The 15,395-nt window shown below is 39.9% G+C and overlaps 1 protein-coding gene across 11 annotated transcripts in view; it reads left to right on the forward strand.

Annotated features, from left to right (window-relative positions):
* The window catches only part of RPAP2 (RNA polymerase II associated protein 2), a 71,898-nt gene that overhangs the window by 15,251 nt on the left and 41,252 nt on the right, over nucleotides 1-15,395 (forward strand). For 6 of the 11 annotated variants that reach the window (XR_010590005.1, XM_042840562.2, XM_042840564.2 and 3 more), the window contains exons 7-11: nucleotides 1,753-1,788; nucleotides 2,234-2,278; nucleotides 2,767-3,709; nucleotides 5,951-6,045; nucleotides 8,301-8,381. Coding sequence is in view for 9 of the 11 variants with exons in the window: in XM_042840562.2 (XP_042696496.2) it covers nucleotides 1,753-1,788; nucleotides 2,234-2,278; nucleotides 2,767-3,709; nucleotides 5,951-6,045; nucleotides 8,301-8,381 (1,200 nt within the window). In the remaining 2 variants the exon portion in view is untranslated. The remainder of the gene's footprint in view (nucleotides 1-1,752; nucleotides 1,789-2,233; nucleotides 2,279-2,766; nucleotides 3,710-5,950; nucleotides 6,046-8,300; nucleotides 8,382-15,395) is intronic. The other 5 variants (XR_010590006.1, XM_042840566.2, XM_065555535.1 and 2 more) reach the window with 1 other exon arrangement.

A 15,395-nucleotide genomic window follows, 5' to 3' on the forward strand; every position in this document is an offset into this window, starting at 1 on the left:
CAGTCTCTTTATCGTGAAAGTGAAACTTAAAAATGTAGGGTTTTTTGTTACATAACTGCACTCAAAAACAAAACAATGTAAAACTTTAGAGACTACAAGTCCACTCAGTCCTACTTCTTGTTCAGCCGGTCGCTAAGAGAAATAAGTTTGTTTACATTTATGGGAGATAATGCTGCCCACTTCTTAATTACAATGTCACCTGAAAGTGAGAATAGGCATTCACATGGCACTGTTGTAGCTGGCATCACAAAATATTTATGTGCCAGATGCGCTAAAGATTCATATGCCTCTTCATGCATTGGCCATAGTTCCAGAGGACGTGCTTCCATGCTGATGACGCTTGTTAAAAAAATAATTCATTAATTAAATTTGTGACTGAACTCCTTGGGGGAGAATTGTGTGTCTCCTGCTCTGTTTTACCCGCATTCTGCCATATATTTCATGTTATAGCAGTCTCGGATGATGACCCAGCATATGTTGTTCATTTTAAGAACACTTTCACAGCAAATTTGACAAAATGCAAAGAAAGTACCCATATGAAATTGCTAAAGATAGCTACAGCACCTGACCTAAGATTTAAGAATCTGAAGTGCCTTCAAAAATCTGAGAGGGACAAGGTATGGAGCATGGTTTCAGAAGTCTTAAAAGAGCAACACTCTGATGCGGAAACTACAGAACCCAAACCACCAAAAAAGAAAATCAACCTTCTGCTAGTGGCATCTCACTCATGATGATGAAAGTGAACATGCATTGGTCTACACTGCTTTGGATGGACAAGCCGAACTCGTCATTGGCATGGACGCATGTCCCCTTGAATGGTGGTTGAAGCATGAAGAGTCATATGAATCTTTAGTGCATCCAGCGTGTAAATATCTTGCGACACTAGCTACAACAGTGCCATGCAAATGCCTGTTCTCACTTTCAGGTGACATGGCAATTAAGAAGCAAGCAGCATTATCTTCTGCAAATGTAAGAAAACATGTTTGTCTGGACGATAGGCTGAACCAGAAGTAGGACTGAGTGGACTTGTAGGCTCTAAAGTTTTACATTGTTTTATTTTTGAATGCAGGGCTTTTTTGTACATAATTCTACTTTTGTAAGTTCAACTTTCATGATAGAGATTGCACTACAGTACTTCTATTAGGTGAATTGAAAAATACTATTTCTTTTGTTTTTTACGGTGCAAATATTTGGAATCAAAAATAAAGTGAGCACTGTACACTTTGTATTCTGTGTTGTAATCGAAATCTATATATTTGAAAACGTAGAAAATGTCCAAAAATATTTAGATGGTAATCTATTATTGTTTAATAGTGCGATTAATTGCGATTAATTTTTTTTAATCGCTTGACAGCCCTAGTTAGAATACAAGATGGTTTAAAAATTAGGGTTTTTTTTTGGGGGGGGGGGGGGGGGTTGTATCATAAAGACTTCCCCTAATCATGATTGTGGAAATCCTATTCAAAATTGCTAATGGTAGGTTCCTGCAAACACTTACATGAGTCAAGTTGCTTGTGTGTGTATGTAGCCCTCTTTGAGTTCTATGGGACTATTCAGAAGAATAAAGTTAGTTACCCGCTTAAATGTTTGCAGGGATCAGCCGTAATGCTGTATATAAAAGCTCCAGTTGTTCATTTTTCAGTATCAGTTGTTGGGAAACTGTTCCAAAAAGATGTTTCAAAAACATCTGTTACTGTGTCACCTTTGAAATTCCTTTTTATTAAATCCTTAATCTTTTTTTCTTTTTGGCAGACCACCAGATATAGAACTGCTGAAGGAGGGGCAAAGGTACAGCTGAATCAATGATTCTTACATTTAACGTACAGTATTCACAGTTGGAAAGGGAAGCCTTTGATTTCCTGTTTTGCTGCAATATATAATGTACCATTATTGCAGACCACACAAAGAATATTTGCCTTGTTTAGCTTTTTCCTTTGTGATGCTAAAAAGAGTATTTGATCTGTATGATTTAGTGTACAGCTGCTCGTAGCCTGTATCTCTTAATTGAAGCTGTTGAAACCTGACACAAACACAATGTTTGTACTCTGCATATTTTGTACCATTGATCCTTTATAAACTAAATGGTACCAATTATATGTGTTGAAAGCTTCTGTGAGTCTTAATATAAAACATTTATATCTGAAATATATAAATCCTACCACTCTTTGTTTGCTTCCACCTCTTTGTTAGTTCTGTAAATTGTGATTTTTTTTTTGCATGTTTTCCTCTACAGCATTTGGCCATTAGGGGGCAAACTCGCATATTCCTGCAAAAACAAGTAATCTGCTATCCTCTTGTTCTTAATCAGCATACTGTATTTCATTCATATAATGGAAAAATGTGGCTTAAAATGCCTGTATTCACTCTAGAATTTTAAGGTGCTAAGATTTGGCAGCATAAGTCTGACCTTGTGCTCTTTTTTTCTTCTAAATTTTGTCAAAGCAAATATATTTTGTTTTTTCTTTTCCTCCCTACCCCTCATTTGCAACATAAGATGTCTGCTGTATAGTATCTGCAGTAGTCATCTTGATTACTAAACACTAAAACACTTTACATTTGAAATTTTTTTCTTAGAAAACAAATCTTATTTAGATCCCTTAGTAAGGGTCTAATTCTTAATGTTAAATAAAATAATACACCTTTGCTAGAACAAAATTATTTGTTCATTCTTAAAATATATGCTATTCAAAATCATCTAGTTTGCAAATGCTATTATAACTGAAGTCTGTCCTGTGTTTTAATGATAGTCTATTTCTTCTGTAACAGTGGCCAGTCTGGGGAAGAAGTAAAACTACATGATGAAGTCATTAAAGTCTCAGATATTGAAAATCCTAAGACATCAGCAAGCCAGTGTGACTCTGCTTCCCATGGCACATACAGTGACAGCAGCAGTGATACTGAACAAGAATTTGTTTCCTCTATTCTACCAGAAAATCGATCAAATGCAACCAGTCTGGTGCGACCATTGCACAAAAAAAGTATACTCAAAAAGAAGCCTGGTCAAAATATAAACTCCACGCATAGAGATGGAGACCATAGAGTGATAAATGTCACCGAACAATTAAGTGAGTGCAAATTAGATATCCAGGAAAAAAAGAGTTCTTGTTCTGTTAGTGGCATTTCTTCAGACATTATTATATCGGAAAACTTAAAAAATGCAGAAAACTATGAAGGTAGGTGTAACGGTTCACAAGTAGTTTTGCTAGGTGTGAGCAAAGAGGGGGCAGAACAACTCAAAAAAATACTTGCTAAATCAAAGCAGCATATCAAACCTGAAATGAGTGTACCAGTTGATTCCCTTACTGCTACACGTAATGTGTTAGATGTGCTTAAGCAGACTTTTATTGAATGGAGAACTGAAGAAACTTACAAGTTTCTCTGTGGATCCAGCTATGCTACTGTACACTTACCGGAACACACATCAGCTGTCAACTGTGAGAAAGAAGAACTTGATGAGGATGACTTAGAAACAGCAGATGACCTTAATGACGCTGCTGCTGATACAAGGGAATCTAAAAACAGTTTGAACCAGTCTTTGCCTTTTGGGGGCACAGGTGCAACAGTTAAACCTTTGCCTAGCTATGAAAAACTAAAAGAAGAAACAGAACTATTAGGACTAAGAGTAAAGGAATTCTATAAAGGAAAATGCCTCTTGACTGAAGAAGCAACAACACAGGTGGAAGGAGCGGAGCATCCTAGCAGTGTTAAAGTAAGTATCCTGAAAAACTGGACTGTTTAGTTCTGTATGTTTATACAGTGCTTAAGTCAATGGGGCACTGACCTATATGGCCTCTAGGTGTTACCACAATATAAACGTTGATAATAATCTCATAGTAAAATTTCAGCATTGTCACCTTCTGTTTGTCACTCTGAAGCTAGAATGTCTGAGTCCATGTGATTAGAGCGACAAGATGGGTGAGGTAATATCTTTTATTGGACCAACTTCTGTTGGTGAGAGAGACAAGCGTTTGCCAAACAGAGCTCTTCTTCAGGTCTGGGAAAGGTACTCCAAGTGTCACAATTAATTCCAAGGTGGAACAGATTGTTTGGCATAAGTAGTTAGCACATATTCTAAAGGATCATTCAAGATAGAGTGGCCCATTAAAACTTCTGCAGTCATAGGACAAAAACCAGGGGTTAGTGTGTTACAGATTGTTGTAATAAGCCGTAAATCCAGTGTCTCTGTTGAATCCATGTTTTTTAGTGTCTAGCAGAGTTATGAATTTAACCTCCCAGGCTCATCAGTGTGAAGCAATGGAAACAGTTACAAGCATGGCTGACAGCTCTTTTTCTCTAGAATGTCACCAGTTTCAGTCATCACTAGGATTTGCAGTCTGTTCCCATATGTACTGGTAAATGGAGGCACATGACTTTACAACTTACATCTGTGCGACAGAACGGGCTTTCAGCTAGTAATAACAATAATTAAGGATGGTCAGCTCCTGAGCAGTTACCTAGATTTTGGCCAGCTAAAATAATGAATTCTCATGTTCATTTTCAACAGCTTCTTGTTACGTTACAGAATGCCATGGACTAATCAGCTATTTAAGTGTGCTTTAACTTGGTATAAAGCACAGAAAGGAAGCACTGCTAAACTGAACTAATGTAAGAATGTTAAAGGTTAAATTAATTCTATCTGGCCATTGTGCAGATGCATAGAGGGAAGAAAGAGTGGAATGAGTCTTTTCCTCCACTCTACCTCTGTGGCCTCTGCATGAGGGCCAAACACAACCAGCATCCCTGCTCTCAGAGCAACTGCTTCCCTCTACATCTCCCTTGGAATCGCAGAGACTTCCCAGCCTTTTAGATTTCAAATATTGCAAGGAACCATATAGCTTTGGGAACTTTTTCACTTTCTAGGCATTAAGTCATCCTGTCACAGAGCTTTGCATCTCTTCCTGTCTGTCTTCTGGTAGGAGGATTTATAGACACAAAGAGATGTAAAACTGTATGAGGTTTCACCTCTTCCAAGTCGAGTAGGCCAGCTCTAAACATCCAGTTCCTTTTGTCTCAATCATATGGAGACAGTACTCTGGCTGACTAGACTAGGTTACGCATTTTGTGTTGGTGTATGTAGTTCTGGGTTTCTTTAAGTTTTAGGAAGTTTTCAATATGAGAAGGAGTAATTTTGCAAAAGCTTATTTTTATTAAATAAAGTAACTGTAGTGTGCTTAAAATGAAAGAAGACGTTATCTGGGATCAGTTAGGGTAGGTCTACACTTACCTCCGGGTCCAGCGGTAAGCAATCGATCTTCTGGGATCGATCCCGGAAGTGCTCGTCGTCGACGCCGGTACTCCAGCTCGGCGAGAGGAGTACGCGGCATCGGCGGGGGAGCCTGCCTGCCGCGTCTGGACCCGCGGTAAGTTCGAACTAAGGTACTTCGAATTCAGCTACGTTATTAATGTAGCTGAATTTGCGTACCTTAGTTCGAAATGGGGGGGTATTGTGGACCAGGCCTGAGTATTACATAAGACTCCCCCTGAAAAGTTGTCATTAGTTTTTATGACACCGTCCATAATGGATTCTGAAGAAAGGAAAAAAAATAGATTAGTAATATAGGTAGGCCTGGCTTGACTTGGGAATCTCAACAAGTAAGCAAATTGTAATTAAGGCCCGATTTAACAGTTCAGTCCTTCAGGAGCTCATACAATTCCTAACCACTCCTGTCCAACTACAATTTCCACTACCCTGAAGCCAGATCATTATTTCTAAAATAGATCATTATTTCTAAAATCTAGCCTTTAGGTTTTGAATATTCTTTCCTTTCATGTATGTAAACATTTATTGCACTTGTGCCATTTTTTTCTGCTCAGAAACAGTAAAATTTAACAATGGGGAAAACAATCAATAATTGGCCACAATATTGCTTTGTTTTACTGACTTTAAAAAATTGACTTGAAAATTCAGATGTCTACCATGTGTTCATTATGTTTTTGTATTTTAATGTAGGATGACCAGCAGGGTGATCCCATCCTCCCGCTTGTAGATTCTCATGCCCAAATGCAGATTCGAAAGCAGATTGTACTTGAAAAATTGAGAAAAGTGTAAGTATCCCTTCTTTCTCTTTGAGTACTTATGACTAAATTAAGTCTCCAGCCCAAATTAGCTCAGAATGTGGCTGCCTGCTCATTAATCAGTGCCACATATATTGAGCACGTTACACAAGTGCTCTGCGATGTCCATTTACTGCCTATTAAATTCCATCCAGAAATTAAAATATAAGATAAAACCATAAATTCTTTAATTAGCTGGGATTTAGTTGCTTGAGGTATTGTCTCTTTATGTGTGATACAACTGTAGTTGTTAGTGGATGTGCTCAATCTGACAACCTCCTGGGTCATAAAGGAAGGGCCTGCTGGCAGGGCATCTTACAAAAGGAACTTGCCCCTTTCTTAGGTGTGTCAGAGCCCATGTTTGGTAAGCTTCTGCTCATGTTGTAAAGCTCATTATCCTCCCTCTGCATGGGGGGAGAGGGGTTGTCACAGGCTTGTGGGAGTTGTTGGTGTTTAACTGTGGAATACATTCCACTGCAATTTGTGTATTTTGTGGATTTTAATGTTTGCTATTGTAAATATGCATGGAGCTTAAATAAGGGATAAGTGCTTTTAAGAAGTCAAAATGATCTTATTGTCTAGATGGAAAACTAACTAACTTCTTTTCCTTGTTTAAAAGAGTTTTCTGATAGACTTAAAAATATGAAGTATTGCTAATAACGTTAACACACTAACTTTAAAAGCTGAACTGGAATATTTGCTCGAAATTATAATGAAACTGGGGCAGGAAAAGTATTGTTATGTCTTGTTTGGTATCAAGTATATTGTCACTAAACAGATATGGCCACATCTACACAGAAGAAAGCATAGTTTTGAAAACCGGTAAATAGTTCCAGCAAAGTTCTCACTGAATCAGTTTCTTATATACATGGCTAATGTGATGAGGCTTATGTGATTTTTTTTTTTTTTCATGCTTTGTCCCTGCCTCCACTGGCTGAAGGCAGCCAAACTACATTAAAGCCTGTCTAAACTGAATTTTAAGTTTCTAAACACTATTCCCTTTTTATCATAGATAGGGCCTTTGTGCACTAAAGAAAAAAGCATATTGCAGTTCAAGGTCCTATATACATGGCATTAAAAATGGCTAAACCAGCAAGGTTTAACACCATATAAAAATGTCTCCTGCTAACCCACTTTGCCTAAGCAGTGCAGACAAGAAACAACATTTTAAGGACCATGAATAAGAACTTAGTCTAAAACATTATTATTTTTAAATGACTATGGCTTGTCTGTGTTGCCTAGGCTACCTTGGCATGAGCCCCTCCCCCCCGCCCTTTTTTTTTTTTTTTTTTTTTTTTTAAAGTTCCATTAGCATTTCTTATCAGAACTGCATTGTAACAAAATTGATGATTTTTAATCAGAGATCCTAAGAAAACTTCCCCGTATTTCTGCCAGAGTGAATGTCATCACAGCTACCAAGAGCATGGTTTGAAATAGTTTTATTATATTACAAATCCATGTTCTCATTCCCTCATTAATTTATCACATCTGTCACTTATGCTGAACCTTCTCATACTACTAGCAAAGGGTGAATTTAATTTGTACTGTCTTTGTGCTCTGTAGGTGTGACATGGCCTCTCAGCTACTAATATACCTATATAATATTAGGTATATTCTCTGCACCTAGCTGCTAATTCAGTTGTGTAATTTTCTCTGACTACTTTTTTTGAACCCAAATAAAATTATGAGAGTAGGAACATTACTCACTTAACAACTAAATCAATTAAACAGCTATGAGCTGGGTGCAAACTTTTAAGGGGGGTACAAATGCCATTTCTCTCAAGTAGATATGTCCTAGGTGTGTGTTATCCTCCACTTGAAGACTTAATTAAGAAAATTAAATTATTTCACTGCCAAAGAAATCTAAATATTGCAAATTTGAAATAGTTTTGACACTTAAAATTCTAGTCTTCCATATTGTAAACCTAATTGCTTTTGTAAGAATGCCTTGGCATAACTGACATTGGAAGCTGATTAATAACATAACTTGCTAAGCAGCAAGTATATCAAAAGTCGTATCCTATTATGCTCTTCTCCAATAGCTACTGTAAAATGCAGTGACATTGCAGCAATGCCTTCTCTAATAAATGAATCTGAAGTGTAAGCTATATGCCAGATTTAAAGCTCAAAGAAGTCAATACAAGTCTTTCTAGTGATTTCAGTGAGCTTTGGATAAGGCCCTATTTGAGGAGCAAATGGTTGTGTATAGAAAGAAAGAAAATAACCTAATATCCTTTTGCTTCCAGATTGCCTGCAGTTTTGGGCCCTCTTCAGATTACACTAGGTGATGTTTACATGGAACTGAAAAATCTTGTCAAAACTTTCAGGTAAGTGTTGGTCTTTGCAGGGATTTTTCCTGATTCAGTAAATAACATCTAATGTAGACACACATGAATTAGGATCAAAGGAACCCCAGTGAAGATTTGCCCTGCTTCAGTAGTAGGTCAGTGTAGGTAACATCATGTTCCCTGTGGACTAACAAGGCAGCCCCATCCCCTGCTCCACTGACTGTGCTCGGGTCACTATGAGTATTTTATATATTTTTAAGAAGTAGGCCAGTGGTCTCAGGAGGATGCTGATGAGTCCTTTAAAGATACTACTGCCCTGTCATCTCCTATTAAGCATGGGCGTTTGAGATCTGTCACTTCCTCAGTGCACCCTGCAGCTGGGCTAAATGGGGCTATGGGGTGTGATTAATGATGGTTGCTGCCAACTCCCTGAGCAGTGAGGAAAGTCAAGCTTGGCCCACTCTACTCCTGATTGCAAGGGGAAGGATAGACAATAGCTAAGAACCGTGTTAGTTCCCTACCACCGGGAGCCAGTGAGCTTTAATCTCTCCCTATGGCCTCAGTGAACCTAGATCCCAGGAGCGCTGAGGAAGGTGGCAGCACAGACAAAGAGGGTGGTGGTAACTTTTCTAAACACCTACCCACTCTGCGGGTCAGCAGCCAATTCCTCTTCACTGACACAACACAGATTCAATACAGGCTCCATGCCCTTGAGCCCCAGCAAGAAGAGGGAGTGATAGCAATTGCTAATTATGAGTGGCCGAGCCATGTTTCAGGACATTGACTTTAGGTGTTAATGTTTTTGCTCTTGGCCGTTCAGTGCAACCCAAGAATTTTTAAAAACTCTTTTCTTGTGGCATTTATATTTTAATGAGTAGAATGTCAGTTCCACTTGAACCCTTAATTTTGGCTAACATCTTCAAAGACCAGTTTAGACTAAAGAGCTGGGACTTGTAAAGACAGAAAACATTTTTTTTATGGTGATAGAGGTGGTACGCATGAATTTTTTAAAATTTAATTTCTATAATTTCTATAATTGCTGTTTTTTAAAATAAATCCTGATTAACTCCACACTTTCTCCTAGCAACTATGCCAAAAATTTGTAAAGCGTTAGGGAAGAGCTTCTTTCATATATGCTAGAGTTGCAGGGGTATACCCCACATACATGAATGACCTGGGTTTACAGAAATGTAGGATTTTTTAGTCAGTCTGTAATGCTAAATTCATAATAGTCCCCTCAGCCTGACTGAGTTCTCTGGATTGCTGAAACTAGCATGGATTTTGGTGTACTCCAACCATGGGCCTTTGTAACAGACCCATCACAGTAGTGTCTCAGCACCAAAACACACTTCTTTCAAAAGCATACCTGAAAGCAATTTTGGACATATTAGTTAAATTTGGCTCCCTATTATTAGGCTTTAGACATACAGATTTTACCATCTTCATTATTATTTGTTAGGATCTGTTGCCCGATATCCCAACTGAACTTTTATTGCCAATTTATTGTTAATATGATCTAAATTGCAACCTGCCTGAGGACTCGTCATTGTTATGTTTCCCTTTTTTTTTTTTTTTTTTTTACTCCTCCTAAATATCTAAATATATGGAGCAGTGTCTTAGCAGTATTCCAATCTCTAGTGTTGAAACAAAATAGAACAAAATCTTTCTTATTAATTGCATCTGATGTTGTTTGAGTTGTCTTTTCAGTTACTTAACGTTGAGACCTTTTTGCAACACTTTTGGATAAGGTGTGAGTTGAAGGCCATTGGTAGCTAATTGGGAGTTCTTCTAATGTGGAGGATCTTAGGTGAATTCTTTACTTGGCAGTTGGTTTATGTTTAATTGCAGTTTGGGGATTGTTTTTCTACATATTGAATTTAATGTAGCACCTAGAGCAATGCACCTAGGTGCTTTAGGAACCTAAATAAAGTAATTATTTTGAATTCACATCATTGTTGCTGAGAACAAGATTACAAAATACAAGGTGCATAGTGTGGGGCCAAATTCTCCACTTCAGTTATCTGTAGAATCAATTCAACTAAGCCTACATTTATTTTTCCTTCATACTGCTCCTAGCAAGAAGGAACAATTCATTGGGCCTTTTCTCCATCCGTACCTGGACTTCTGCTGCAGCAGAAGCTGGTGGCAAATACTACCTCATGGACATGAGGATAAAAGCAGTAGTCATTGATGCATAGATCTCCAATCCTGCAAACGCTTATATGCCCAGGCTTAACTTTACTCACATGAGTAGTCTCATTGATTTCAGCATGAATACTCACAAGGGACAGTTAAACCATTTGCTGAAGTACTTGGAAGATTCAGGGCCTTAAGTACCACTTACTATGTAATAGGGTTGAAATGCTGAATAAAATAATGAGTGGGCATCTCTGACAAATAGAAGTTCTCTTTTCTGCTTCGTGTACTGAAAAATTGTTGAAGGCCCATCATAGGGGATAAAACACATGGCCATAATGTGGGAGAGTTTAGTTAAAGAAGGGTAAAAGAGAATGTGGTGAACTGAGCAACAGCAATTTTCAGCTCCATTGGTTTTTAAAGGAACACGTTCAGTTCAGCCTCTTTTGGACAGCATTTTATTCAATCACCACTGTTGGGAAGCGCTCTAAAGAGATCTCTGGAGACAGTTCAGAATGGTTATAGTTCTTCCCAAGCAAAGTCCCTCAGTGCCTGTAAGCTTTTGTTACGAAAACTGAGATGTCAAATAACTCTCCAGAGTCTGTCAGGGCACTTTGTTAAAGACTAAGAGAAAATTAGGTATTTACATAGAAATCTAGGTTAAATGACTAAGTGAATAAGTTAGAGACACAAGGCGAGTGAGGTAATATCTTTTATTGGACCAACTACTGATAAAAATAAATACTTTTTCACCCAATGCACAATCAGCCCATAGAACTCCTTGTCCCAAGATACCACAGAAGACAAGAGCTTAGCAGGATTTTAAAAAAATGATTCGACACTTTATACAGATAACAAGAATATCCAGAGTTGTTATATTATGGACAAAAAACCAGGAGTTTGGATATAATTACTTATGCACTTCAGTGCATAAACCAGTCCTTAATGGGAGTTAGGAAGAAACTTTTCCTAGGGCATGTTATTCAATGACTGTCTTTTGCACTTTTCTTGCACCTTCATCTGAAACATCTGGTGCTGGCCACATTCTGAGATCGTATACTAGATCTGATTCAGTATGGCAATTCCTATGTTTCTCGGCACTTCATTTGTAAGTTTCCTTTCAAGGTGACCACCTGCCTCTTGGAGCATGGGAGGCAGTATGTTCTATCCCTGGGGTAAGTGAGCCCTTATATTGCTAAAAGAGCTTCTTTTCTGAAAATTCTAGATTGTTGGGTCTCAGAGCCAAGTTTTGTCCCAAAAGCACTGTGGGTGTGCTTGGATCTTGTCTCCCACTTGTTGTGTCCTATTCCTGTTAGAGGCAAGGATCAGGCTGGATCACTCAGGCAGGAGCTGACATTAATTTAATGAGAAAATGTACCAAAGTAAAATTGATTGGCATTTTGATGCTAAAAGAAATATGACCTGCACGCATTTGTCTTTCCCAGAGTTTTCTGTTTAACCCAATTGTTACCTAAAGTTTGGGCTTCTTTATTGCTCCTGCAACTTCCCATGTCAAAATTAGCTTTTTCTTCTTTGAGTAATTTTCTGTGGGTACTCCGCTTCTGGTGTGCATATACATGTGTGCCTCTGATCAGAAACTTTTGGTAGGAGTGTCTGCGTGGTCCATGCCTGTGTGCTGTACATTGTTATGCTCCAATCCGAGGCGTATAAGGCAGGCTGGACCTGCTGTTGCTCCAGTTACTTCAGCTTATCCTTAAATTTGTATTTTTATTTTACTTTTTACTTACCTTGCACACTTATTGTGTGGTCTTTTCATTCCCTCCGCCATCTTTTTCACAGTCAGGGTTCTAAACCTGCCAGACATGTAGAAGGTCATTTTCCCCTCAGCAACAGTCATTCCAGCTATCCCCACTGTCTGGGGGCGACACACATCATGTCAACATGCAAGATCTTCATCAGATTTGAAAGCCGACCCAGGAAACTGAGGGAGGCTAGACTTAAGCTGCTTCCCATGGTGGGTTCTGTGCAACCTTCCTCCAACTCAGGGCCCACCACAGCCCTAACTCAGTGTGTCAGGGTCAGCCAACCAACGCTGTCCTTCAACTTCTACGGCTCTATCTCTGTTGAGTAAGAATCATTGCCGGCTCCAGAGACTAGCTCAAAGGGCTCAAAAAAGAAGAGACCTAAGTCCATTGATAGAGAAGCATTGAAGAAAGGGGGTACTTTGCCTCAGAAATCGACAATGAGATCTCATGTCCCATCTCAGGTACAGTCAAGGCTTCTAGACCCTCCTGTACTGCACTTCCTGCTCCAACTAAAAAGACTTCTAGTGCTACTTACACTGAAAAGTTTCTTGATACACAGCTCTACCTGGTACTGATGGAAGTACCTGGTTCAGAACCAGCCACGCAAAATAACTCTGCCACCTCGAAGAGATCAGTACTAGCACCAGCTGCCCCAGTCCCTGCCCCTCCAGCAGGGCACAATCACCAAGGGCATTCCGATCACGACCCTTTGCCATCTTTGGTACTAGTGGCTTCAGGTACAGCGGACTCGGCTCTCCAGTGTCCTGCCTTCCCTGTACCGAGCAGATTCCTGTTCCTGAAATCTCCTAGTCTCTGAGGAGCCCAGGTCTCCCCTACTAATGGTACTGAAGAAAACCACTCCTCCAGAGCACTCTCTGGTACCAATGAGATCTGCTCCCACCTTCAATAGAGGGGAAGACTCCTCTTCTGACTCCAGAAATCTCAGGGTTTCACCACCTGCTTGTTCAGATCTCCCTCTCCAGAAGTCTATTCTGAAAGAATTTCATCGAGACCCAGGCACATGCAAGCCGATCAACAGCCCTCTTGGTATGACCACCCTTAGGGTCCACCACCCTTCCCCTATGCCCATCTCAAGGGCTCTTCTGGAATCCCTGGGCCACATATGGGGAGACCAGTCCTATAGAGCACAACTTCTCAATAGGGCCACGAGGAGAGAGAGCTACACTATTTTTCAGTACCCTCTTCACTTGTCCTCTTGTCAGGAGGAACCCTTTGAGGAGCAAGAACTGAGGGCTGATTGGGAAGCTACAGCACCCACTAATAAATCCTCTTCTTCTCCAGATGGGGCTGTAGTGCTGCTTTCCCCCTCTCCTGTGCAGATGACTTCAAACCTTTTCAAGACTTCATGAAAAGAATAGTTGAGTCTCTGCAAGCCCCTCTGGAAGAGGTGCAGATTGGTGAGAAAAACCATCTTGAACAAAGCCTGTACTTTGCTAGTTTTAGACTTTTAGATGCATGTTTTCACTTGCACACGGTTTTGGGGAAATTTGGGACTAGGAGTGTGTTGGGATCACTTTGCTAGTTGTAACCAAGGCTGATGGAAGCCAGAGTGGAGCTGTGGGGCTGTGGACAGGCTGCTAGGGTCAGAACTGCTGAACCAGGCTGGCTGCATAGCACCCAAACACTCAAGGTCTGTCCTGCATGCTTGTTGCTGACTGAATATCACAGGCTGGGAGCTACAGTACCAAACATTGTGAGGCACTCTGGCTTACAGGTAACCGTTGACACATCCTCTTACTGGTCTGGATTGTACCCCAAACCTTATGACAGCCGTTCATCCTGGTTACAGCCCAATGGTATTCTAGGACGGTCCAGAGCACAATGGAGGATCTTCTGTTCAAGGCCACCAAGCTGTTCATTGATACCATGACTAAATACCTCCACTTCAGAGCAAATCTTCAGTACTTAGGAATCTATTATCCTGCAAGCAAAAGCAGGTACAGCAGACCGCAGACCAGCCCAAAGGTCCTGCCCCATCCAGTTTCAAACATATCACAGGCAACAGCACCACCTAAGAAAATATCTTGGTTCCAAAAGAAAAGACCATCTAGCTTCATCTCTGTGGTCATCTAGCTGTCAACCTTCACCAAGTGGCTGTTTTGATATATTGGTTGAGAGTCATGAGCATGGATCCTAGAAATCCGTTTGCCGCGGAAAAATGTGGAATTTGCATTTTTCCCAGAGAATCTTTAATTTTTACATTTTTGTGAAAAAATTAAAATGTATATTAACTATTAACTAAATTTTACTGAAAGTACCAGTGTCACTTACTCAGTGCACGCAACCTCCCCCTCTTGTGGTTGATTTTTGAATATGCTTTAAATTTACATAGCTAAACATACTCCAATAAACTGCTTCCAACATATAGAGGTTATTCAGCAGTGTAAAGGGGTTTGTGTTTTAATGCCTCTCAAATTTCACTTCATCCTCCAGATGTGAGTAATTAAAGTTATGAAAAGACCACCTCATACGCCCACATTAACCAGGACATTCAGTTATCCATCTTCTACCCTAAACTGCACAATTCCAAGGTGGAAGCTAGTCTGCACACTCTGAATGTTATGAGGGCACTAGTGTTCTGCCTAGAAAGAACTAGACCCTTCAAAGCCTCTCCTAGACTCTGTCTCCTTTGTAGATAGAATGAAAGGAACCCCTATTTCTACCCCAAGACTATCCATGTTGGTCTCTGGATGCATTTTGTCCTGCTACAAACTCTCTACAGTGCATCCGCCCTCAAGGGTGACTGCCCACTCCACTGGAGCACACTCTACCTCTATGGCTTTGCTCAAGAATGTTCCTGTCAAAGGCATCTGTAAAGCTATCACCTGATCATCCATTCACACCTTTTCCCAGCACTATGCCATAGGTAAGGCCTTACATTTTCAGGTTTTATTTTAAAATTTCCTGGGAATTTATCAATTTTTTTATTCCAAAATTTTAAAAAGTGAAAATAGGTAAAACCTGAAAACAAAAGACAGCGGCAGCTATGGGCACCAGTACTCACAGGGTGCAGCTTTCTGCCCCCTGTCGTCTGTCACTGCAGTGGTCAAACAATCTCAGCTGCCAGAACCCATCTCCCTTCCTCTTCACAGTGGGGGAGCTGAAGGGCTGAGGTCAGGAGGGGACTCTG

Source organism: Chrysemys picta, chromosome 8 (assembly GCF_011386835.1).
Source record: "Chrysemys picta bellii isolate R12L10 chromosome 8, ASM1138683v2, whole genome shotgun sequence".
NCBI classification, from domain to species: domain Eukaryota; kingdom Metazoa; phylum Chordata; order Testudines; family Emydidae; genus Chrysemys; species Chrysemys picta.